The sequence below is a fragment of the Jaculus jaculus genome, chromosome X (genome assembly GCF_020740685.1).
Source record: "Jaculus jaculus isolate mJacJac1 chromosome X, mJacJac1.mat.Y.cur, whole genome shotgun sequence".
In the NCBI taxonomy this organism is placed as follows: Eukaryota; Metazoa; Chordata; class Mammalia; order Rodentia; family Dipodidae; genus Jaculus; species Jaculus jaculus.
In genome coordinates, this window is record NC_059125.1 from 52,087,817 (window position 1) to 52,114,874 (window position 27,058).

A 27,058-nucleotide genomic window follows, 5' to 3' on the forward strand; every position below is an offset into this window, starting at 1 on the left:
TCTGATCCAAGAAAAAGGGTTGTCTTTCCATTTCATACTGTCTTTTGCAATTTCTCACTTCAATGTTTTAAAGTTTTCATTGTAGAGGTATTTCACTTCCTTGGTTAGGTTTATTTTTTGATGTAATTGTGAATGGGAGTGCTTCTCTGATTTCATCCTCTGTGTGTTTGTTGCTAGCATATAGGAAAGTTACCAATTACTGTGTGTTTATTTTGTATCCTGCTACACGGCTATAGATGTTTATCAGCTTTAACACTTTGCTAGTAGAGTCTTTAGGATCCTTTATGTATAGAATCTTTCCATCTGCAAATAATGATAAAGTGACCTCTTCCTTTCCATTTTATATCCCTTTTATGTGTGTCTCTTGCCATGGCTAAGACTTGTAGTACTATATTTAAATAAAAGCGGGCACAGTGGACACCCATGTTTTGTTCCTGATTTTAGTGGAAAAATTTCAAGGTTTTCTCCATTTAGTATTATGTTGGCTGTAGGCTTGTCATAACTAACCTCTGTTGTGTTGAGATATGTTCCTTCTATTACCAGTCTCTGTATAGGATATTTATCACGAAGGGATGTTAGATTTTGTCAAATGCTTTCTCTGTATCTAATGAGATGACCATGTGATTTTTGTCCTTCAGTCCATATATATAATGTATTACACTTACCAATTTTCATATGTTCAACCATCCTTGCATCTCTGGAATAAAGCCTAGTTGGTCAGGGTGAATGATCTTTCTGATATATTCTTGTATTCTGTTTGCCAATATATTGTTGAGAATTTTTGCATCTATGTTCATGAGGGAGATTGGTCTATACCATTCTCTTTTTGTTCTATCTTATCTTTGCCTGGTTTTGGTATCAGGGTGATGCTGGCTTCGTAGAATGAGTTTGTTAGAATTCCTTCATTTTCTATTTTATGGAAAAGTTTAAGAAGCATTGGTGTTAGTTCTTCCCTGAAAGTCTGGTAAAATTCACCAGTGGATCCATGTGGGCCTGGACTTTTTTTTTAGTTGGGATATTTTTCATAACTGCTTGGATCTCCATACTTGCTATAGGTCCACTAAGTGGAATCTCATCTTGATTTAATTTAGGTAGGTCATATAAATCAAGGAAATCATCCATTTCTTTCAGATTTTCAAACATATTGGAATATATGTTCTTATATAGTATGTCTCTATGATTTTTTAAATTTCTCTGGTATCTTTTATGATGCTGTCTTTTTCATCTCTAATTTTATTAATTTGTGTCTCTTCTCTCTTTCTTTTGGTCAGATTTGCTAAGAGTTTATCAATCTTGTTTATCCTTTCAAAGAACCAACTCTTTGTCACATTGATTGTTTGGATTCTTTTTTTGGTTTCTAGTTCATTAATTTCTTCCCTAATCTGCCGGGGTCCAGCCCTGGCTTGAAGGAGGTTCCCCAAAGAGAGGGGTGAAAGGGAGTGGCGAAATAACGACTTGAAGTCAAGTTCTGGTGCAAGCTGACAGGCTAATGCTGAAGGCAGCTGAGTTTTTCTATCTTTTTCTCTCTGCCTCCTTTTCTGTTTCTATTTTTTTACTTTTCTCTTTCTAGTTTTCTTTTTTTTTTGTCTTTTCTTTGTTTTCTGCTTTTCCCTGTTTCTATGCTTCCATGCTTCTATATTTCTCTGCTTCTCTGCTGCCACAGCTCTTAGCCTTAGTCTTTTGTTTTCTGATCATGTCATGCAAGAACAAACTTCAAGAAAGATACAATTTTACAGAATTCATAGAAACTTTTTGTTATTCCTTATCATCAAACAATCCCATAATTATTCACCTCAAGTAAAGTCGTCAGGCCCCTGTAATGATTAACTGTTTTCACATTTTCCCCATGTATGTGCAGTCAAGCACTTGTGAATTCCTGGACTTCTACTTTCAATTACTCTGTTAAAGGTGTGAGGTAAAACAACCACAAATGGGGCTTCCCATCATTAATCACTGATCCAGTAGATCCATTTATCCCTCAATAATTTATTTTGAATTTTCCTTTTCATGTCTCTCCAATACTTAGACATTGGTCCCCCCAACTGAACTCTTTCTGACTTTGATTGTTTTTCTGTAAGGATTCTTGGTAGAGTCATAGTTTGCTGCAATTGCCACCATTTAGAAAAATTAGTCATAGAAAAATTTTTGCATTGTTCCAGGAGGTTCATTGTTTCCTCCTAAGTGTACTGTACTCCATGCCTGACTTTCTCTAAGGCCTTTAAGGGAAACAATTATCTTTGACCCATTTTCTTGTTTTTCCAATTCTATGCCAGAGCCTCTTTCAGATACATTGACCAACACTTCACCAACACCAATTTTTACTGGAAAAGTAAACTTAGAGATTGGGACACCAAGTGAAAGACAGAGAAAGACAAACATTATACAGAAAACCACATATTTCTATAGCGTAGAGAACCAAAGATTTTTCTATAGAGGGGCCACATTGGACTTCAAGGAAGAAACAGCTGAGCTGGAACTGTGTCAAGCAGCTCTTCAGCGCTCGATTCCTTGTGATCCTGAAATGGCATGCTTGCCGTCTCCGGCACTAATCTATTATTTCTTCCCGTGTACTGATTTTCGGTTTGCCTTGTTCTTCTTTTTCCAAGACTTTAAGTTTTTTACTTGAGACCTTTCTAATTTCTTAATATAGGCATTTAAAGCTATAATTTTCCCTCTTAGGACTGCCTTCATTGTGTCCCAAAGTTCTAGTATGTTGTGTTATCATTATCATTTGACTCTATGAATTTTTTGATTTCCTTCTTGATTTCTTCATTGGCCATTAATCTTTTAGTAGTATATTTTTTAGTTTCCATGATTTGGGTATGCTCTATAGCTTTTCTTGCTATTGATTTATAGTTTGATTCCATTGTGATCAGATAGAATGGAAGGAATTATTTCGATTCTCCTGTATTTGTTAAGGTTTGTTTTGTGTCCCAATATATGGTCTATTTTAGAGAATGTTTCATGTGCTGCTGAAATGAATGTATATTCATTCTGCAGCATTTAGATGAAATGTCCTATATATATTGGTTAGGTCCATTTGTTCCATGACCTCATTTAATCCAGATGCTTCTCTGTTTATTTTTTGCCTGGATGACCTGTCAATTGATAAGAGTGGGTTGTTGAAATTACCCACTACATCTGTGTTTGGTTGTATCTGTGACCTTAGTTCTAATATCATTTGTTTGATGAAGTTGTGAGCCTCCATGTTAGGTGCATATATGTTTAGGATTGTAATGTCCTCCTGTTGGAGGGCGCTTTTAATGAATATAAAGTGACCTTCCTTATCTTTCCTAACTAATGTTGGACTGAAGTCTACCTTGTCAGATATTAGGATAGCAACCCCTGCTTATTTTCTAGGCCCATTGTCTTGAAACACCATTTTCCAACCTTTCACCCTAAGATAGTGTCCATTCTTTGCTTGTGCTAGCTTTGGGGCAGGGGATGGTATGGATGGTGGCTCTAGCTTTCCCACTGGTCCACATGATCCTCTTCCTCATGAGCTGCTACCCCGTTGGTCACTGCAGTCCTCCCTTCACATTTCTTGAGTTTGAACAGAGGCCTCGGTGAGTGGAGAATCCCCTCACTTGGCTTTTTTCTGTGGCTCAGGCCAAGCCTGGGGGCTATGGCCCCTCAGGCCTGGTGTTGCTGTTTCTTGAGCTACTTCTGCCTGATTTTGTGGTCTCTAGATGCTCTGGATCTCCCCTACTTCTCTGCTACCATTGGTAATTTCTTTTACACCTCACTTTTTAGTAGAAGAATGTGTTTTGCTGCCTTTTTTTTTTTTTGGCTTTTTCTCTCCTAGGCTGCTTTGGCATGTTTCTTAAGCCACCATCTTAACTGGAAGTCCCCTAATGACAATTTTAAAATGTCCTCATCATGAGGAACCTGATACCTGTTTTGTCAAGCTGAACTTTTTTTAATTTTTTTAAAATTATCATATTTATTTATTTATTTGAAAGGGAAGGAGGGAGAGACAGAGAAAGAGAAAGAGGAAGAAGCAGATAGGAAGAGAATGGGTACAGAAGGGCTTCCAGTCACTGGAAACAAACTCCAGATACATGTGTTACCATGTGCATCTGACTTATGTGGGTACTGGGGAATTGAATCTGGGTCCTTAGGCTTTGCAGGAAACTGTCTTAACTACTGAGCCAACTCTATAGCCCAAGCTGAACCTTTATTATTATTTTTTGTTTGTTTTTTGAGGTAGGGTCTCACTATAGCTCAGGCTGACCTGGAATTCACTATGGAGTCTCAGGGTGGCCTCGAACTCACAGTAATGCTCCTACCTCTACCTCCCGAGTGCTGGGATTAAAGGCATGCACCACTATGACCAGCTCCAAACTGAACCTTTTGAGACACTTACTTTCATGTTATTTAGTAATCAATTAACTTTTATAATTCAGTGCTTTTCTTTCTATTCCTAGAATTTTAATTGTATAGACATCACCACTGTCTAATTTTAGAATTTTTCAACACCATTAAAAGAAGCTGTTAATTTGACTGGAGAGATAACTTAACAGTTAAAGGCTTTTGACTGCAAAGCCAAAGGACTCAGGTTTGATTCTCCAGGACCCATATAAGGCAGATGTACAAGGTGGTGCATGTGTCTGGAGTTTCTTTGCAGCAGAGAAGTCTTGGCATGCCCATTCATTCTCTCTCTCTCTCTCTCTTTCTTTCTCTCTCTCTCTCTCTCTCTCTCTCTCTCTCTTTCTCTCTCTCTCTATCTCTCTCCTTTTTCTGTGGGACTCATTACTAGGAATCCTTTTTCTTCCCCTCTTTCCCTTCCTACCCATCTAAGTGCTGTATATTTTATATCAGTTGAAACATGACACATAGGTTTTGGAGGCACTTACTCCTGGTATTTAGACTGGCAGTTTTGCTTCTCTAAAATTCTCTTTTCTCTTATTCACATATTTGTTCTTCTGGTGATTTGATCACAGTAGGCTAATCACTCTAATGAGTTATGGAATCCTCTTCAAAAAAAGTTTTAGATGTGACACGGCTGACAAATATTTTTGTTGACGTTTCTACTTCCTTTGTTGAGAAATGGTCTCATGAATAATCCAAAATACAGAAAATGTTGTTAAATACTACCACTGTTAATTATCCTGCCTCTCATTAGCCTTCAATTAATATTAAGTTCTACTTGCATTCTACTAGATGCCTGGTGCTGATAAATAAAGATGAATAAATGCAGCTAGTGAGAAAAATCATTGTATATAAATAAAAGCAATAAAGTATACATGAAAAAGAATAACATGAATTATTATTGAAAATGTCATATATGAAGTTAATATAATTTGATTATAACCCATCCTAGTACCTTCTTTTCTCCTCCACCTCACCAAACCCATTTTTCTGAACTCCTTCTTTCCAACGAGAACCTCTTCTTTTATTGAATTTTTTTGGTCCTCTTCCATCATCCATGTTGAAATGTTGATAAGCTCACTTTTGCAGAGATCTTATGGAAGTAGCAACAACCACTGTGAATGAGCTTATTGTGTAACAGTCACTTTGTGTCTGGAAGATGGCATCCCAAAGTGTGCCACCTCACCCTCTGGCTCTTAAATTCTTGCTACCTGATCTTTTGAAATGTTCCCTGAGCCTTGGTTGGAGTATTCTAAATGTCTCAGCTTATTATCCCTAAATGCTGAACTTATTCTTAGCACTTTGGCAAGTCTTATATCTTCCCAGTAGTCTCTGCCATCTGCATAAAGAAGCTGCTCAGACCAGAGGAGCAATCAGCACTACCCTGTGGAAGGTGACATAATATAAATATTTAGAGGGCAATTTGGGGTCATAGCATATCCTTTTAGTCAGTCAACAGTAGTGGCTCTGCTCTTTGCAACCATAGGATTGGGGTTAAGTTTTCACTACCAGGCACTTCCCTCCCATGAAATGGGCCTCAGATCCAGTTAGACAGCAGTTGGTTATCCATATGGGTCCATTATAACACTGATGGGAGCCTCTGGGTTGGCTAATCAGCTGTATAGTACACAGGGTTGTTGAGTAGGTAGTTGATGATTTTTCTCACCCAGTAGCCTGCATGGAACCTTCCAGTACCATGCCAGCTAGCTAGTCGTTAGGAGGCATCCAACTGAGTTGTCACTATCCTGCTACCAGCAACAACAACATGGACTTTTTAAGGGATATATTGTTGTTGAAGAATGTTGGGATATAGACACAGAAACTACATTGTGTAGTACTTACTTGATTGGCCATGGTTTACATGGCCATAGCACTTACTCTTGGTATTTAGTCTGGTGGTTTTGCTTCCCTTTAATTCTCATTTCTCTTATTGTTACTCAGGGTTGAATACCTTTCAATCAACTTAGTTAATGTAACAACAGAATGAGTTCATAGATGAGGACTTTAGGAGCTGTATTCTTCTTACTAAGACATTCATTCATTTATAGATACAACGTGGAACTTGTACGAGTAGCAGCTTCTCCCACCTCAGTTTCAAACCTGGGTATATCCAACACGTCTGAAACACAAACTACCAGCAAAGCACCTGCCTTCAAAGAAGTGTTAGTTTTAATAGAGGAAACTCCTCGGATAAAGTCAATCCTTAAGAAGCCACTGAAGAGGTGTATGACTTGTGATAAGGTATCCAAGTTAGAGGAGCCACTAACCTTACTTGAGGAGATGGACCATGATGATGAACCTGATATACAGCCAGTGACATTTGGGAAGAAGTATAAACCTGAGGAGTCACCCATCACTGAAGATTCAGTACTTGTAAGGCAGAAGGTATACATACATCAGAGGAAACATTCTTTCCAGAAGAAGTTATTGGCCTCACAGGACACAAATGGTGAGGATACTCCTGACTATCTTGACTCAATTGATTTTTTTTACACCTCCCACTGAGAAGGCAACTCTTCCCAGAATACCCTTACACTCAAAGGGTAAATCCACTAAAAATCATTAGCACTAAAAATCAGCCACATACCACTAATGACATAGTGTCCACAAATGTAAAAAATACACTAAAAATACAGAAAATAATTTCAGGAAAGGAGACTTTCATCAAGTATCCATCATCCTTTGAAAATTTTCAGGAAAAAAAGTGTACTGCTCAGGCCATCCCCTTAGGGTCAGAACAGTCAGAGCAGCATAAAATAATTAGTAATAACCAAAAATTGTATACTGAGACACTTAGGTTCCCAACAAAGTCATCTATATTGGAGCAGAAGAAGCACACTGGTGCACAGAAGGCATCTTTCTCAATGCCAGTGGTCTCACCAAAGAGTTCTAATGAAACATATAGTAAGGAACTGATGGCTTTAAAGGAAGGATGTTCTAATAACAAGGAGTTCTTTATAGAGTTATTTTCTTCAAACAGTTCTACCTGTGAAGATAATCCTATTGAAGATGTCAGTACTTTTTGCAGGACATGTGTGTCCCAGAAGTCATTGAACTTAGGAGAGAAAGAGAAGAGTCACATCAAAAATGATTCCCCCCCAAATCTGGTGCACTCACAGAAATATAACAATGCACAAGAAGTAAAATTTTTCAATAAGTTGTTTGAGAAGAAAGACTCTTCCCCTGAGACAGGAACAAACCAGGAAAGGATTGTTGCTGAAGAGCAGGTATTCCTGTTAAACAAAGTTGTAGCTTCTTGTGTGAACACCAGTGATGATAATGAGTCCCTCATTGAGCAGCCACTGGCCTCTCAGGTGCATTCATGCATTTTGGAGAAGGCCATTAAGAAATTTTTCGATATACAGGAGAAGTCTAGCACTGAAGAGATGGCTGTCTTCAAGGAGCAAACCATAGATACCAAGGCTCACTTCAAAGACTATTTGTCCTTGCAGGAGAATCTCAGATCTGAGGTAGTGGTTTTCCTGAAGGATCTGTTAGCCTGTGTGGAAAATAACAGACCTGGTAAGGAAGTTATTATGAAGGAGCCCTTGGCCATGCAGGAAAAACCCTATACTAACACAGAGGCTACCATTTGCACCAAGGCTCACTTCGAAGACGATTTGGCCTTGCCACAGAAGCTCACACCTGAGGTGGTGATGTTCCTGATGGATATATTGGCCTGTCTGCAAAATACCAGAAAGGAGAAGGAAGTTATCATGAGTGAGCCCTTGTCCTTGCAGGAGAAGCCCAACACTAAGACAGAGGCTACCCTGAATGGATCTTCGACCTTGAATAATTCTAAAAGAAAGCTAGAGACTCCTGCAAAGGAGATATTACTTTGGCGGGAAAAGCCAATATTTGAGGAAGATACTCCTGCTGAGTATTCAGAAGCCGCAGTCTTGGAGGATCCAGAAGAAGTGGTCTTGCAGGAGGCCTTGGTCGTGGAGGAGCCATTGGTCTTGCAAGAGAAGACTATATATAAGATAGATACTATCCTGAAGGAATCATTGGCCTTAGAAGAGAATCCCAGCATTGAGAAGGAAGCCAATCCTAAGGAGTCCTTGGCCTTTCATGATAAACTTAGCATTATGAAGTACAATATCCTCAAGTACCCATTAGCCTTTCAGGAAAAGTCCAACATTGAACCCCCATTTAAGGACACATTAACTCTGAATGAGAAATGCACTACTTTCAAGGAGTCATCCTTTAAGCATCCATTTTCTATAGAAGAGAATCCTACCCAAGATGCCATTTTACACAAAAGAATTTTTATCTCTCCAGTTGTGAACAGTTCACATGTGTTTAAAAGTGCCATTGAATCCCAAAAAGACAAGGTCAGTGTTTTCAACATGTCCTCCACTGCCATCAAGTCCAGTTTATGGAAAGCTGACGTGCAAAACCTTTTCTCGTCTGTGAGCAGAATACAGAATAAGGTATTTATCTTGCTTGTGTCTTAAATTGGGTGAAGTGTTCTTTCTTGCCCTGGAGGTAATTCATAGAAAAGGGATATTCTTTTGTTGCTAAACATTGTACCCAGGGCCTTATACATGCAACGTACATGCTATACCACTAATCATACAATTTGCTTCCCAAGCAATTAATTCACATAGAGTAAGTTGTTGGGGGCAGGGCATACATTGCACCTAGTGAGGACAGATTATGTCTTTGGACTTCCTTCTGGTTTTATTTAATGAGAGGTGATACATAATCTTTTCTTTCACATTTCTCATAGCCTGAATTTGTCCATGAAATGGTGATGAATTTAGCAGCCTCTCTGGTATTTTCATATTATATCAAGCTTATCTGGCAGAATATCTTGAAATCCTGGTTTTATAGTGATAGACCTTAAGGAACAGAAAATATTTCCCCTTAAAGCCTAGGACATTGTGATATCTCCCAAAGAAAGTGATCTTTTAAGTTGTGAATTTCAAGATTGAAAGGATGAGATTTAGTAAGCAGAAGTAGAATAGCGCCATATTGTAAATAAATCAACCTATGTAAAGGTGTAGTGGGAGAAAATGGCTAGTAAGATGAATTGGGACAGATCAAAATATTGAGATACCTAACAAGTTATGTAAGAAAACTGGAGACATATCTGAAATAATGAAATGAAAATACCTTTTTAAGAGAAGCTTGAAGTTACTTGTATAAAGAGCATCTTTTTGCTTGGATAGAGCAGGTGAAGACCGGTGACATATCTGAAATAATGAGATGAAACTACCTTTTAAAGAGAAGCTTGAAGTTATCTGTATAAAGAGCATCTTTTTGCTTGGGTAGAGAAGGCATATACTTGGCAGATGCTCATCTCTATACTATCTGAGGATGACAGGGTCAAGAGGTGTTGTGATTGCCCAGAGCACATGAGGCTTGAGTAGTCTGGGTAGAAGACAGTGGGGACAAAATGATTCATCCATAATATGTATGAGCTAAACTTTCTGTTCCCTCTTTTTTCTAATGTGTTTCTGATGATTTTAAGCAGATTCAGGAAGACAGTGACACATTAGGAAAAATTGAATTGGAAGACCGTGATCCACTATTTAACTCTGTTTATACGAAGAAAATCTTTAGTTACTTGAAGGAGAGAGAGGTATGTACATAGGTAGTAGGGGGTATACAGTAATCTATTTCTCATTTCCTCCTCATTCCACCCTTTAGCATGCAAGATGAAAGAGGAAATGATAATGGTGCTGAAGAAAGCCACAAAAGCACCAACAAACATCTATTGGTAGCTTTGTGTGAGTTGGGCATTATGTAATCTATAGATACTATCTTGTTCTTCTAATAATTTCATGATGCTAGGAATTGTTACCTATTTTTTTCATAGGATTAACTGCCCAGGTTTTCAAACTATTACATGTTATAACTGTGATAGGAACAAAAAGATTGATTAGAACTAACATGAAGACCATAATCCTTCATCTTTATCTTTAGTTGCTGAGAAAACATTATCAGACACAAAAATCTTTTTCTTTTTTCATTTTAAATGGTATATTTTTATTACACAGTGAGGCATGAATATATTTTCAGTATAAGTATATGAAAATAAACATCAAAGTCCCCTGTGATCATCACCCTCAATGCCATTTCTCCTCCTCAGGATAAATTGTGCAGCAATATTTGTCATGGTAGGTTTGGGTGTGCTGCAATAATAAACATTTTCAAGGTCTCTGTACTTTTTTTTTTTTCAGAGGTAGGGTCTTGGTCTAGCCCAGGCTGATTTGAAATTTACTACGTACAGACACAGAAATCTTAAAGTAGTTTGTATCTTAGGATTCTATTGGAGATCTTTTTCTAGTATTATATATAAGATTACATCCATTGTTGAGTGTTCAACCTGGTTTAGGTTTATTTTCTTTTGATATGTTCCATTTTCTTTTACTACTAAGAATCATTAATTCCAAATTTCCTTCTGTCTCTCAGTGATACAGATAAGAACAAGTTTACGTACAAAGAAGAATTTGTCACAGGTTATGTGTAAAAGAGTGGGTGAATATCTCATCCTCTTTAGAGAAAGAGTTGATCATCTGACTTCATAGGCCATGCTTTTGCTAGTCTATAGATAATGTTCAACTTATGAAGGAGATCATATCCATATGAACCCATATAATTTGAAACATACAAACTTAGCCACAATGTTCAGTATGAAATATACTATGTTTATCCTTGTGATTGTGTGACTGGTAGAGCTATAGCTTTCTCCTCATAACCAACATTGAAAGAGTGGACTTGAACACATCTTGCTAGCCCTGGAAAAAAATAAAAATTAAAAACTAAAGTACAGTTTCAACTGAATGTGTATTGCTTTTGTTCCATCATAAGGTAAAACAGAAATCAGTAAGTTGAACCACTGTTAGTCAGGACCATCAATACTTTAGAGAAAATAGGAGACAATTCTGCTTTTCTAATATGTGTGTGTATGTGTGTGTGTGTGTGTGGTATTGTTTTCTCTTGTAATCTTGGGAGAAATTAGAAACATAGCTCCACTTTAGTCTTTCTAAATCAAAATCTGAAGTTTAATTAGATCCTCAAGTCTGTGTCAAATTTGGAGAAGCATTGGTCTATATAGCACGATATAGCATGGTACTGTGTTGATGGAATTGCAAAGAAGAGGGAAAAGTCTTCTGACATCCATCTACAGAAGGCTTGTCCAACCTTTTGATATTATGACATGACATTGTCATCTACAAATGTGCTGGACTACACAAATTGCTATCCTGGGATGCATGTGGCTTATGGGCCACAAGTTGGGTTCACTCATCTATAGCTAAAGTGAGTCCTCACCCTTATTTGCTCTGAATTCCTCAATATACATTCTGACACTTGACTATCATGTGTGTCCATTTCCCAAAGAGAACTAGAATTTATTTAGAAAGGGGTACATTGAACTGCCCCATCTGATGTTAGTTGAACATAATGAGTAAGACTATGACAGTGAAGGATATTGTTAATTTATAATTTTGAACTGTAAGAAGAGTTTATTAACATTTTTTTTCATTGACACTAGGAAAAACTTATACTTCAAAAGTACATGAATAGGCAGACTGAGCTCAGTGCCTATATGAGGGCCATTCTTGTGGACTGGTTGGTGGAGGTACAGGTAAGCCTGACATCTGATTCCCTAAGGAGCTGAGCTTCTGTTTTATTTATTTATTGTTTTCTTTTCTCTTCTTTTTTTTTTTTTTTTTTGTTCTTGTTGGTTGTCAAGGTGAGGTCTTGCCCTAGCTCAGGCTGACCTGGAATTCACTATGTAGTCTCAGGGTGGCCTGGAATTCGCAGTGATATTCCTACCTCTGCCTCCCAAGTGCTGGGATTAAAGGCGTACGCCACCACACCCGGTGGAGGTTCTGTTTGCTTTTTCAGTCATTAAATAATGCAAACCAAACCGTGCTAACAAATTACAGCAGAGCCTAAGAAATCATAGTTCCTACCCTCAATATGTTATGCTTTAAATGATACAGTAACTCATGACAACAAATAACACCAAACCTGATTGGCTGCCATTGACTTTTGCCTTATATGATCATGACTTGTTAGATTTTAACTTCTGATTGCCTGGAGGTTTAACCTCTTGTGACTGACTGATACTCAGTTGTTTATAGGAGGATACTTTTGAAACAAGTGTTCTTTTATATCAAGCTAAATTGTAGTGCACTAGAAAGAAAGACCCATTAGGGCCAAACTAATTGTTCAAGTACAGAGGGTGATGTTAGCAAGATTTATTTTGTTTCAGCACTATTTTTATTCTTTGGATAGCAACTAGAAATCATTTAGAATGTACTTCACAGAATATTTGTTAAAAATGGTTGTGTGTGCATGTGTGTGTGTATGTGTGTTTCTGAGTGAGTCAAAGCAGAGAGGGGAGGAGAGAGAATGGGCTCATGAGGACCTCTTTCTGATGCATTATGTGGGTACTAGGGAATTACATCCAGACCACAGGCTTTCTTTTTCTTAATTTTAATTTTTAAATTTTTATTAACATTTTCCATGATTATAAAAAAAATATCCCATGGTAATTTCCTCCCTCTCCACTGACACTTTCCCCTTTGAAATTCCATTCTCCATCATATTACCTCCCCATCTCAATCATTGTACTTACATATATACAATATCAACCTATTAAGTACCTCCTACCTTCCTTTCTCTTCCCTTTATGTCTCCTTTTTAACTTACTGGCCTGTGCTACTAAGTATTTTCCTTCTCACGCAGAAGCCCAATCATCTGTAGCTAGGATCCACATACGAGAGAGAACATGTGGCGTTTGGCTTTCTGGGCCTGGGTTACCTCACTTAGTATAATCCTTTCCAGGTCCATTTTTCTGCAAATTTCATAACTTCATTTTTCTTTACTGCTGAGTAGAACTCCATTGTATAAATGTGCCACATCTTGATTATCCACTCATCAGTTGAGGGACATCTAGGCTGGTTCCATTTCCCAGCTATTATAAATTGAGCAGCAATAAACATGGTTGAGCACGTACTTCTAAGGAAATGAGATGAGTCCTTTGGATATATGCCTAGGAGTGCTATAGCTGGGTCATATGGTAGATCAATCTTTAGCTGTTTTAGGAACCTCCACACTGTTTTCCACAATGGCTGGACCAGATTGCATTCCCACCAGCAGTGTAGAAGGGTTCCTTTTTTTCCACATCCCCGCCAACATTTATGATCATTTGTTTTCATGATGGTGGCCAATCTGACAGGAGTGAGATGGAATCTCAATGTAGTTTTAACCTGCATTTCCCTGATGACTAGTGACGTAGAACTTGTTTTAGATGCTTATATGCCATTCATATTTCTTCCTTTGAGAATGCTCTATTTAGCTCCATAGCCCATTTTTTGATTGGCTTGTTTGATTCCTTATTATTTAATTTTTTGAGTTCTTTGTATATCCTAGATATTAATCTTCTATCAGATATATAGCTCAGACCACAGGCTTTTTCAAGAGAGTCCCTGTAACTGCTGAGCCATCTCCCTAGCCCCCCTTCCATATTGTTTCTGTGTATCTTTTCATTTTCAAGGTTTTTCTTATCCTTTATTTAAATATCTTAAATCATGTACGACAAGCATTAATGCACATATGTGAATATATTATTCACATCTCAAACATACCTATTTAATTGGCTACAGGGCTTATGATAAGGAAATGTCATGGTATACACATTTCTATACAACTTGATCTTTTTCCTAAATCATGGGCACATGCGTGTGCACGTGCGTGCATACACACACACACACACACACACACACACACACACACACACGCACACGCACACACACACGGGGGTGGGGGAAGAAAGAGACTGACTGAATCACTTTTAAGTCCAGACTGCCCTTACACCTAAGATCCTTCTGCCACAGCTTCCAGAGTACTGGATCACAGCGTGTGCCACTATACTTCTTTTGTTTCTTGTTTCATTTTTTGGTGTGTGTAAATGTGAACACATACATACTACAGCACATGGGGGGATGTGAGAGGGCAACACTGGGTATCACTCCTCACCTACTGCCTTGTTTTGGGCAGATACTCATACTGCTAACCATTGTATTCACCAGGCTAGCTGGCCCATGAGCTGCTGGGGAATTCTCCTGCTTCTACTTCCCATATTTCCATAGATAGTCTAGTGTAATAGATGCTCACACTACTGCATCGAGTTTTCTATAGTATCGGGGGATCTGAACTCAGGTACTCAGCTTGCATGGCCAGTGCTTTATCCACTGAGCCATATTGCCAGAACCTTTGCTTTTTGAAGCTGAGCATGGTGGCATACACCTGAAATCCTCACAATTAGGAAGTGGAGGCATCAGGAACTCAAGGCCATCTTTAGCTACACAGCATGTTTGAAGCAGCCTGGCTACATGAGACCCATGCTCAAGACAGAACAAAAGATAAATATCACTCATTTTTCCATGTAAGTCTAATTATATTGCATTCTTTAAAAATGTCTCCATAATTCTCTTATGTGAATTTTAATCTTTACTTAGTTTACTAGCCCCTTTGATAGAGCTGATCTATTACCATATCCTAAGGCAAGGTTAAATAATTTGTCCTTTTTCACTCATTTCTTTTTCTGTTTTTATTTAGACTAGTGTAAGCTTTAGGTCCAGATGACTCTTATTTAATACATAATGTAATTAATTTCTTTGAAATTTTGTATGTGAATCTGTTCTCTTCATTTATTTATTTATTTATTTTTGGTTTTTCAAGGTAGGGTCTCACTCTAGCCCAGGCTGACCTGGAATTCACTATGGAGTCTCAGGGTGGCCTCCAACTCACGGCAATCCTCCTACTTCTGCCTCCTGAGTGCTGGGATTAAAGGCGTGTGCCACCACACCCGGCTGTTTTCTTTAATTTTGTTTGGCATTTTAAGAGTTCTTTAAATTTGAATTTTAATGTTTCCTTGGTTCCAAGAAATTTTTATCTATAATTTTGTTAGTATTATCATTATACTTTCTCTGCCTCAAAGTGTTGGGATTAAAGGCCTGCACCACCACGCCCAGCTTGATAGTTTTATTTTTTGACATAGTCCTACTATGTTGGGAACCAAGTATGGCCTAGAACACATTGGCCTCAAATTCTTGATCCTTCTGCCTTAACATGTCAAGTGCTGGGATTATGGGCATAGACCTTCACAACCAACTTTATTAACTATAGTTTACCTCTCAGTTTGGTTAGATTTTCTGAAAGTAGCCTTTGGAAGTATTTATTTGCTTTTGTGTAATTATCTAATATGCTAAGTAGTGTTCTTACTGCATTTTAAATTTAAGTAATTGCATCTATTGGAGAGTAATCTTTCTGCATCCCAAAGGTGATTGTTTTCATAGATTTAATGTCCTGTCAGATATTGATAAGAGTATGCTTTTTAAAAGTTTATTTCAGTTCTTAGGAGTGAAAATGTAGAGACTTGATGATTCTTAAGCATGCTTCTCCTATAACAATTATTTGTTGTTTTCATATATCTGTTTGATTTCTTTTTGTTTTATTCATTATCATATAAGATATCCATTGAGTTTTGGAATATGAGTTAGTAATTTTTGTTTAATTTTTGTCCAATTTGAAGTCTTAAAGTAACCTTTATGAGTTCAGTTGCTCTGTTTATCACTTTTAAATTGGTTTTAACACTCTTCGTCAGTTGTTTTTGAAGAATTGAATCAGTGTCTAAATCAGAAGTAATTGTGAGGGAGAGAAAGAATGTTGCTGATTTGTTGAATGGCTTCCTGTTCACATTTGTTAGAGCTGCTTGAAATTACCTAGAGCTCTACAACTCTTCCCTAACTGCCCCAATTTGGAGCGGAGGGGAATGAAAACCATCTCATAGAAAAGAATAGGTAGGGAAAATCAAGTTAATTGTCTAAAGGTAGGGGAGATTTATAGGATCTATGATAACTGTCATTAGTACCTGAAAGGCTGCCATAAGAATTTCACTTCTTTTACATAATTCCAAGTGGTATAATTCTATCAGAGTGATATTATCTTAGATACAAAGCAGGATAACTGTCATTCCTTAACACAGATAAGTTAATTTTAAAAAATAAAATTAAGTTAAATTAAAAAAATATATTAGTTGACTTTAGATTTCAATCATTCATTCATATATTACCCATATACTTACATGTTACCCTTTAATACCAGAATGCATTCATGGGTGGCCAAGTACCTATGTCATCTAGTAGGAGAAGGCAATGTAAGCACTGTCTACATAATTTGTGACAGAGGCATTATCCTCAAAAAACTGCCATTTTCTGTTCCTGCCATTTTTCTAGTTTTCTTTGTCTGTTTTCAATTTCTACTCAACTTGTTAGCCTTGATTTTCATCTGTATGAGCTCTTGCCATTCCTTTCTTATGAAATTCTTGGACAAAAACAGCCAGTAGAATCTAGCTTACTCATTTTGCTAAACTGAGTTATCCTGACGGTGGGGGCAGCTCTACCCAAAGGCAAGGATGCCTTTAATTCATATAAAGGTATTATTAACTTAGTAAGAGAAATGTGTGAAGGTCTACATTCACACAAAGAAGGTATATATTTTTTTTCTAATTTGCACATAAGTTCCACATGGGCCAGCATAAACCTTTGTTCTAAGACTATGGGAAAAGGCTTGTTATGGATTGCAAAGGCAATGTAATAAGAAAAAGAAAGGAAGTGGGTCATGCTACTAATGTTTTCAAAGCTTGCAGTTCTCTTCCAAATTGTGCTATCAGTACTTGCACCTGAATAATATATTCTAATAGAATATACAGTTTGGAAAATTAATAAAGAAACAAGTCTGTATCTCTGGGGGAATTTACAAGTTACTAGCATATGGAGGAAGGCAAAAATCTGAGTCATAGGGTTCAAAGAGAGAGGATATATTCATTTGAGGTACTCACTGAGAAGCTAGAACTTTTTGGTCTGGTTGTAAGATTATTTACTTTCCCAAATGTATAGACACTGGCAATGCCAGGGTCCTCAGAGACACGGGAGTAATACACAGGAATGTCCCTAAATCAGTTTCCACATTCCTCCTAATATCCCAATTGGTTAGGTATTCTCCTTGATGTCATAAACAGTTTAGGTTTCTAGATTAGTCTGAGACCAACTATTTAGCTAGAATATATGAAGATTCCTGTCTTATTTGTATATTCTTTGAGATGAACTTGGAGATGAGTCATGAGACCCTGTACTTGGCTGTGAAGCTGGTGGATCACTACCTAATGAAGGTATTTTGTACAAAAAGAAGCCTACAGATCCTTGGATCCACTGCCCCTTGGATTGCTGCAAAATTTGAGGTGAGTTTGAATCTCTAAGGCCTAGAGAGAATTTAAGAGGTAACCACTCAAAACAGAATGAGCATGTCAATGTAGTTGTACATACATATGTATACACGTGTGTAAACATTTATGTGGATATTCAATTACATATATACAAATATTTTTCCCATCATTTTTCTCTCTTCCTCAAGGCTACAAATTTGTTGTTGGTTGGCACTGGTAGTGTATTTCTTTTGGCATCAGCAAGGTTCTTTCACTTCCTCTGCAAAGCTTTATAATGTGTACATGTGACTGATTAAAGAAGTAGTTCTTTAAATATATTCTTCTTTTTCATGTTTGTCTTCTGGGCCCCTTTTCTTTATGTTTTTGTACTTTATCTATCTCTCTTTATCTCCTTCTCCTTTTCTACTTAGTATTATGTGTGTGTGTGTATGTGCCAATGTGAATGCCCTGTGTGATGAGGAGGCCAGAGAAAGATGTCTGTGTCTTTCACATTTGTCTCATTTCCCTGAAATAGTCTCTTACTGAAGCTGGATCTCCCTATATATTTTGTTAAACTAGCTTACTAGGGTACCTCAGCAATCCTCCTGTCCACCTACCTCAGAGCTGGAGTTGTAGTATTTCTGGTCATTTATAGACTGTTTACATGAGTACTGGCAGTTGAACTCAAGTCTTCATGATTGCATAAAAAGTGCATTTAAAGTGTAGTGAGTCTGAAAATGGTCCAGTTGAAATAGATATTTTTGAAATAGCAATATAAACATGAATGGATTAGTTTTCCTTCATGACTACACTCCATCTAGCTAACCTCTCCTATTGTTTACCTTCTTAGATATGAATGATCTAATAAGTTTTCTCTCTTTTTGCTTCAGTTATGCTACATGTATTAAAGTAGGGTTTAGTAAAGAGAGGCAGCAATTTTTTCCAAGTTCTTGGATTAAAGGCATGTGCCACCAAGCCTGGCTTAGCATTTTTTTAAATTAATTAATTTATTTATTTGAGAGCGACAGACACAGAGAGAAAGACAGATAGAGGGAGAGAGAGAGAATGGGCGCGCCAGGGCTTCCAGCCTCTGCAAATGAACTCCAGATGCGTGCGCCCCCTTGTGCATCTGGCTAACGTGGGACCTGGGGAACCGAGCCTCGAACTGGGGTCCTTAGGCTTTACAGGCAAGCACGCTTAACCGCTAAGCCATCTCTCCAGCCCAAAATCTTTTTTTTTTTTTTTTTTTTTGGTTTTTCGTGGCAGGGTCTCACTCTAGCCCAGGCTCACCTGGAATTCAATATGTAGTCTCAGGGTGGCCTTGAACTCAACGGTGATCCTCCTACCTCTGCCTCCCAAGTACTGGGATTAAAGGTGTTTGCCACCATGCCCGGCTCAGGCTTAGCAATTTTTATTAGTTTTTTTTTTTTTTTTGCATGTGCATGTACATATAGTGTGTGCCTGTGTGTGTATGTGTTTGCATGTGTGTGAGATCACATGTGTACAGGTACACATATGTGGAGGCCAGAAGTAGAAATGTATCTTCTTTGATGGCTCTTCATCTTATTTACTCAGGCAGAGCCTCTTACTTGAATCCAGAGTTCACTGAGCTAGTCGAGCGAGCTAGCTTGTACTAGGAATCCCTATGTCAGCCTGGCATTCACATGGGTGGTGGTGATCTTTGTCCTCACACTTGTATGGCAAGTGTTTTACAGACTGAGCCATATTTCTAGACTATTAGTGGTTTATTTTAGTGGTAGTAACATTTATTAGGTTTTTGAGCAACTTTGGAACTGTGGATTTGGGGCCTGAAGAGATGGGTCAGCTGTTAAAGGCACTTGCTTGCAAAGGCTACCATCTTTGGTTAGATCCACCTGTACCCACATAAAGCCAGACATAAACCTGGCACGTTTGTGTGAAGTTCATCTGCAGCAATAAGAGGCCCTACTGTGCCCATATCTCCTTTCAAATAAATAAAAATATTTTTCAAAAAACTGAGTTTTGTGATGGCTTTTACTAAACCCTCCTTCTCTTCACTGCTTCTGTTCTATGTTGTCTTTCTCTTCCTTCTTCTTTCTCTCTTCGTGCCCACTTTGATGGTCACCTATTGAGAGACTGGATATATATTTTTTTTCCAAATTTTTATTAACAACTTCCATGATTATAAAAAATATCCCATGTTAATACCCTCCCTACCCCCCCACTTTCCCTTTTGAAGCTCCATTCTCCATCATATCCCCTCCCCAACTCAATCGAGACTGGATATATTACTCTCAACATTGTGCTTGGGCAGAGAAGGAAAGGAGGGAAAGAGAGGGAACAATACTTTGAAATCAGCTTTGGAATCAGGAATATCCCTTCCCTGTTTGCTAGAACAGAAGACCCCCATCCTCCTATGGAGTGTTTTCCCCTGACAGATTGAGAAGTACAAAAGACTTCTTTGTAAGGAGAGAGATGGAGATTGGAATAAAGGAAGTAGTGTGGAATGTGAACATTACCAAGTCATGAGGGAAGGCAGGAAGGAATGAGGGAATTATGGAAAGGGGAAAGAAGAAAGGAAGTAGAGTGGATGGTGAACTCAAGGTACAGAAAAGTCTGGAGTATTCCTACCGCCTTTTGGTATTGCCAAAATCAAGGGTCAGTATCCAGAAGATGGAATTTTAAGATGCTTATAGGATATGTGGTTCTTTTATCCTTTAGCTCCCTTCTTGCACTACATCATGTGTATTTTGTTTTTACCTCAACTTTCTGTAGTTTCCTTTCGTTCCTTTCCCACAGCAGGCCTTAAATAGCCCATTCCTGATTTTCACTTATCAGGAGAACAGATCCCTACTCTCAGATGCACTGCCCTGTTGCTTCTGGCATTCTACATGACACCTCAATAGACCATGATTTCTCTCTGGTGGTAGTACAGCTTTGGGAAAGGACTTTAACATTTATCCAGTTTGTTTTCCTGTATTTACTTGAAACTGGCTTTCAGAGCTAATTTCAATGTCTGTGATTGCAAATGTGATGGACTCTTACTTGTCCTTCAACTCTTCCAGCTCTGTCTTTCATCAGTACGTGAAGAGAAGGTTATCTGCCAGATTGTGACTATATCTCGTCTTCATCCGTAGGATCCACACCGTCCTTGTCTGAATACCTTTCTGTACATCTGTGCATATAAGTATCAGAAACATGAGATGCTTGCTATGGAAGGCAGGATCCTGAAAGCCCTTAACTTTGACATTAACATTCTCATCGCCTATAATTTTCTACGCCTTTATGCTTTGGTAAGAGGGAGGTGGAACACCTTTTAACTTTTGCATTTTGTATTAGTCCTCTCTGTATTGAGAGCATCTAGAAACCTCCTAGGTGATAGATTGTCTATGAAATAGCAAGTTGTAGATTTCTGTGGTATAGCTACAAGGTTTTGAAATGAGGGCAAAGTAGGGTATGGAGGAAAACATGCTTTGATCAGGAAGGGACACCTAATAACTTTGGGGAAATTTACTTTAATATTGCTTACAGAGGAGATGACTTTATAATTATCCATTATATCTTACAAGTATGTATTGTATACTTTTCTCAACGTGTGTGGTATAGGTTATAAGTTCTTTCAAACAAGAAGAGGGAAAGTGTTGTTTAGGAGCATGGAATACCTCCTAGGCTAGGACTGGGTGCAGGTTACAGATGAAATACTGACTTTTCAAATAATGATTCCTACAAGACGGGTCACAGGAGGAGAAACACTTAGTAATTCATTTGAGAACCCTAAATATGGCAAATCCCCTTGCCAGGTGCAGAATCTTCCCATAATGGCTCTGTGCTTGTGTAGTCAGGGTGGCATATGATGTATATTGTCAAGTAGATTGATGTTCATGTGGACTGGGGTTATAACTTGAGAGAGTTTCTTCTGCCTGGTGATGTTTCTCTAAACTCATTGTTGAACCAGTTTCCTTATTTCTTTTAGCATCTCCATGCCAGCATGAGGACGCTAACTTTGTCCCGCTTCATCTGTGAGATGACCCTGCAGGAATATGACTACATCCAAGAGAAGCCTTCCAAATTATCTGCTGCTTGCTTCCTCCTTGCCCTCTACATGAAGAATCTCAAACACTGGGTAAATAATCATGATGGGGGTAAGAAATGTGGGTGGAAGCTCTTGGTAACAAAACTATCAAATGCCTACTTGTAGGAATGCTTTATTTGTTGTTGTTGTTTGTTTGTTTGTTTGTTTCGATAGTATATACATACTCACTGTATGTAGCTCATGCTGACCTGGAATTCACCATGTCTTGTCAGGTTGGCCTTGAACTCATGGTGATTCTCCTACCTCTGCCTCCCAAGTGCTATGATTAAAGGTTTGTGCCATCACACCTTGCTAGGAATTCTTTAACACCTGGACTACTTATAGGCAAGGGTTTCTACAAGAGTGGTTTTGAAAGGGTAGTTATCCATAGTCCATCATGTTTGTGAAAATATTGATAGGTTCAATATTGTGCTGGTCTTGTGCAGGTAATGACATCTATTGTGAGGTCATAAGTGCACTGGGAAGGTCATGTCTGTACAATATTTTCCAAAAGTATTCCTGTCCACATTCTTTCTGATGCATCTTCTTTGATGTTCCTACAACCATGGAGGATATGATAGAGCTGTCTCATTTAGTGCTGAGCTTTCAGAAGCCTCTTAGTCTACCATTTGATGATATTTTAGTCTCTGTAGCATCCACAACTATCTCTAAAAAGGAGCTTCCCTGACCAGTGTTCAGAGCGGCACTAATATTCTTTCTGCCACATCCTCAACAATGTTTCCTGAATTGGGTATGACACAGATATCTGAACCAGTGCTATGAACTCAATTGTCACCTTGTCTTACCACCCTGACAAGTTTTGGGTCTCACCAGGCGACACCGACTTCAGCAAAAAGAAACTCTCTAACCAAAGTGAGAGCAGCACTAATTTATTGGCATAAACATGAAAATATGAGGGCTGTTTGATGAAGAATATATCCATTTAGCCAAATGGCAGTGGTAGAGTCCACCCTAAAGCCTATGACGTTCCAAGCCATAGGCTTTGGCACAGTTTCTAATGCCAGGCCTGAATTTCTTTCTATAGAGGAAATTTCAAATCCAATCAGAGAGCAGTGGTTCCTTTCGTAATTTACATGCTACCATGGCACCAGTAGGCACATCTTATCTAGTTGGCTAGTTGTGTGGTTTGCAAGACCCACTGTTGGTTGATATATCTTTTTCTCTCATCTGACTGCCTGGTTGACTCTCTAGCACTCTGAGAGCTACACAGCAGAGAGGAGACTTCTAGCTCAGTTCCTTCTTGATTTCTCACTGTCCTGAGATTAATACATATGGTATTTTCAGTGATAGAGACTTGCCATCTAGTTCTGGTGGGCAACAGTTAATTTTACAATAGCCTGTGTTGTTTTGGAAGCGCTCATGGGCTTCCTTCAACAACAACTCACTTGATGGTGTCCCAAGCTTAGCACTGATTTTCCTGTAACAAACACTGCCTTCTCAGCAGACTATTGTCCACCCTTGCAGGATACTTCTGAAGAATTCATTTTTTAAATTACATTTTTCATTTTTAATTAGCTAACAAAGAGTTAGGTTTCCATTTGGCTGATTCATAGCATCGTTTGTTTTGTGTACCCCTGCCACCTCTCCTCCATCTTCCTTCCCCCAACCCCCTTCCCCCAACCCCACTTAGACTTTATAAACCATCTTTTTTCTACCTACGTAACTATGATCACTCCCTTAAGCTCTCCACTTTTCTTCTGACCACTTTTTAGCTTCCTGGTCTCTACCTCTGAGTCTCAGTCCAGTTTACATATAAATCTAAAAATTCAAATCAAGGATATGCATATGAGAAATAAAATGGGGCAGTTGTCTTTTCCATCCTAAGGGTATATGCCAAGAAGTGGATTAGCCACCCAGAGGCAGACCTGTGTGGAGGTGGGGTTGGAGGAAGGGCACTGAAGGACAGGGTACCCACCCACAGGGTTCGGTCCCATAGACACCTGGAGGGATCAAAACTGGCATGTTAAAGAGATTCTTCGAGCAGAATTTGAAAATACAAAGGGGAAAACAGCTGTCTCTGTGTATAACATGACATTTGAGCACATGCCTATGGTACTGTCCTCTGCAGGGGAGGGCCTTCAAAGCCTTGTAGCCACCTACAAGTAAAATTCATATTTGCTGATTTTCACTTTTATAAATGTTGTGTTTTAAAGAAACTTTATCGAGGGCTGAAGTGTGGTTTAGTGGTTAAGCGCTTGCCTGTGAAGCCTATGGACCCCGGTTTGAGGCTCGATTCCCCGGGACCCACATTAGCTAGAGGCACAAGGGGGCACACGCATCTGGAGTTCTTTTGCAGTGGTTGGAAGCCCTGTCACGCCCATTCTCTCTCTCTCTCTCCACCTCTTTTTCTCCACTCTGTCACTCTCAAATTAAAGAATAAAAATGAACAAAAAATTGAAAAAAAATTATCAACACTTGAATTCCTACAGCTGTGTAGCTTGTAATTCAATTACAGGGAAATTATGGTCACAAAAGCAGTATAGTTCTATAACCATTTCTAAGGTCCTTTCATCTATAAATCCCAAACCACCATTGATGTGAAAATTTCTGAATGCTGGGAGAGAATTGCATAACCTTGCATGAGCTTGGGCAATACATACTTAATTTTGGCAGGAGCACAGGAAGGTTTTAATATGTGACAATGAGTCTGATGGGAAAAAAACAAATAGCAGTAATGCCTAGCATTTACTAAATGCTTAAGCAGTGGTATAAGTACTTACATATTATATGCATTTAATCTTCATATCAGCCGAATAAGATCTGTACTATGATCCTTATTTTACAATGAAGAAAATACTTTCCCATGTCTATATAACTAATGAGAGATGGAGCTAGGCATAATATTCAAAAAGGGTGGAAGTAATATCCACAGACATAGCCTTCCCCACAGTGACACACTGCTGCTTTCATAGCTCATAGCCTACAAATCCATGGTGAATCCCAGTAATCCCACTAAAGAGTGCCTTTACTGGAGTGGGTGCTGGGAGGAGGGAAATGATGGTACCAACATATGTTTGTGTCCATACAAAATTTCAACTTAATTAAAAAAAAAACTTGAGCTGAGTGTAGAGGGTCACACCTTCAATCCTAGAATTCAGGAGGCAGAAGTAGGAGGACTGGCATGAGTTTGAGGCCACCCTGAGACTACATAGTGAACATCAGGTCAGCCTGGGCTACAGTGAAATCCTACCATGAAAAACAAAAATAAATAAAGAAAAACTTCCAAACAAGAAAAAAAAGACACCTAAATTTGTTTAATCAAAATAGATGTGGCCATAGTTCTACAGCTAATGTCTTGGTGAGTCCATACTGAACTAGGTTGCCCTTTGGATCCTGTAGAAGTTTCATGGATCATAAAAGAAATGGCTAGATGCCTCATCGTGCAGTAGGTAGTGTGTCAGTCTCATAAAAGAAACTGCTGTTCAGCACATCAAACTGCATCTAGGAGGACAGAAATATGTAGATGTCTTAATATTGGTGGCTAAACCAATAATTATCAGCTAAATGGCAGCCATAATCAGAACTTGGGCAGTCCAGCTTCAGTCTTTTGTAAGTGTATACTGTTGTTTGTATAGATAAGAAGTCCTAAAAAGTAGATGATTTTAGCAAGGCATGGAGGTGCACGCCTTTAATTCAAGCACTCAGGAGGCAGAAGTAGGAGGACTGGCATGAGTTCAAGGCCACTCTGAGACTACATAGTGAATTCCAGTTCAGCTTGGACCAGAGTGAGAACCTACCTCGAAAAACCGAAAAGAAAAAAAAAAATAGGTGATTTTGAGCTGAGTCTTGAAAAATGAGGTAATAAGGAAGGAGTATGATGTGTTTAGGACAAATTTAGGCCTCACCTATGTAAAGGACAGAGTATCTATTAATAGGAAATAGTAAGAAATGAGACCAAAATGGTAGGTTGAGTGAGTCCAGGTAGGTTGTAAGAGATCATATATATAATACCAAGACGATCCACTTCACCTCTTTCTTACGGTATAAGAGATGAAACTTTGGGTGTTTTGAATGGTAAGCTAGCATTCTACCATGAAATAGCATCAACAGCACACGGGAAACCAGTATATACTAAGAGCCAAACAAACAAACAAAACTAAAGGATTTTTGCCCTGGAAGTAAAGTGTTCCTGTTTATGTGTTTTGTAAACTACTATTTTGGCATAATAGAAAAAATATCAGATTAGGAAGACTTTAAAGTTAAGAATAGCAATAAGTAACAGCCAAGGTAGCATTGAGGGCCTAAATGGACACAGTAGTAGTGGAGCTATTTAATCTTATTTCACATGCCCAATACACTGTGGATGTTGTCTGATCGGCATGCCAACGACTGCTATTTGTCAGGTAGTTGTTTCTAAGCAGTGATCAGGGGAGCCCTGGGTTTTAAATTGAATTTAAATCGAAATACTCTTCCATCAGAACCTTTGCTCTTTGACACTGGATTATTGCTTAGGTAACATATTATGCATTCTTAAAATTGAGTGAGAAAATGTATGTGTGGAATGTTAGTTGTTAAATCTAGAGATGAAGAATAGCTTAACTTCTTTTTTGCTGTAGAAGTAGGACCCAGGGTTTGTTTTGGGGTTTGCTTGACCAAGGGCCTAAGAATGAGTAGCTTATAAAATCAGTCCTGTTGTACTTTGTTGGATTTTAGCTTACCTGAATACCTGTAACCAGGGCTGACATCTAAATGTACATATGGATGTAGTCCTCTCAGAGGTTTGTGGTGGAAAACTATTATTCTAGGTGATACCCTATAATCATTAAATCAACATGTGCACTATATGGGCATTTGAAATGTAATGTCACCCTTGCCTAAATAATGGATGGGGATTTGAACTTGGGTAGCATAGATGGAGATAAGATAAGCTTTCCATTGGACAAATATAGTGTTCATGCTTCTTTTGTTCCAGGCTTCTTCACTGGAAGATTGCAGTGGCTACCAGATTTCTGAGCTTCACCCCATGGTCAAGAAGTTAAATATGGCAGTGGTTAAAATTTACCATTTTCCTCTTATTGTAAAGTCCTTTTAACCACTGAACTATCTCCCAGCCCTCATAAGCTCTCTTGAAAGACCAAAATCTTTGGAAATATGTTAGTGACTAGGGGTAAGGTTAAGATGTTACTACAGCTGGGCGTGGTGGCACACGCCTTTAATCCCAGCACTTGGGAAGCAGAAGTAGGAGGATCACCAAGATTTCAAGGCCACCCTGAGACTACATAGTGAATTCCAGGTTAGCCTGAGCCAGAGTGAGACCCTACCTGAAAAAAACAAACAAAAAAAAAAAGATGTTACTACAAAGGAATAATATTAAACAGCTTTATGAAACAATCCCCTATCCTATTACTATTAGGGGATACATGTGTATAAAATCTACATGTGAAAAT

At 38.4% G+C, this 27,058-nt stretch overlaps 1 protein-coding gene across 1 annotated transcript in view; it reads left to right on the forward strand.

Moving 5' to 3' along the window:
* Positions 1–26,703, forward strand: part of LOC101612530 (G2/mitotic-specific cyclin-B3-like) — a 38,680-nt gene extending 11,977 nt beyond the window's left edge. Inside the window, exons 3-10 of the mRNA XM_045139865.1 lie at positions 6,420–6,756; positions 7,068–8,804; positions 9,851–9,958; positions 11,876–11,968; positions 17,498–17,635; positions 20,716–20,871; positions 21,552–21,701; positions 26,584–26,703. Coding sequence (XP_044995800.1) covers positions 6,420–6,756; positions 7,068–8,804; positions 9,851–9,958; positions 11,876–11,968; positions 17,498–17,635; positions 20,716–20,871; positions 21,552–21,701; positions 26,584–26,703 — 2,839 coding nt within the window. The remainder of the gene's footprint in view (positions 1–6,419; positions 6,757–7,067; positions 8,805–9,850; positions 9,959–11,875; positions 11,969–17,497; positions 17,636–20,715; positions 20,872–21,551; positions 21,702–26,583) is intronic.
* The last annotated feature ends 355 nt before the right edge of the window (positions 26,704–27,058 follow it).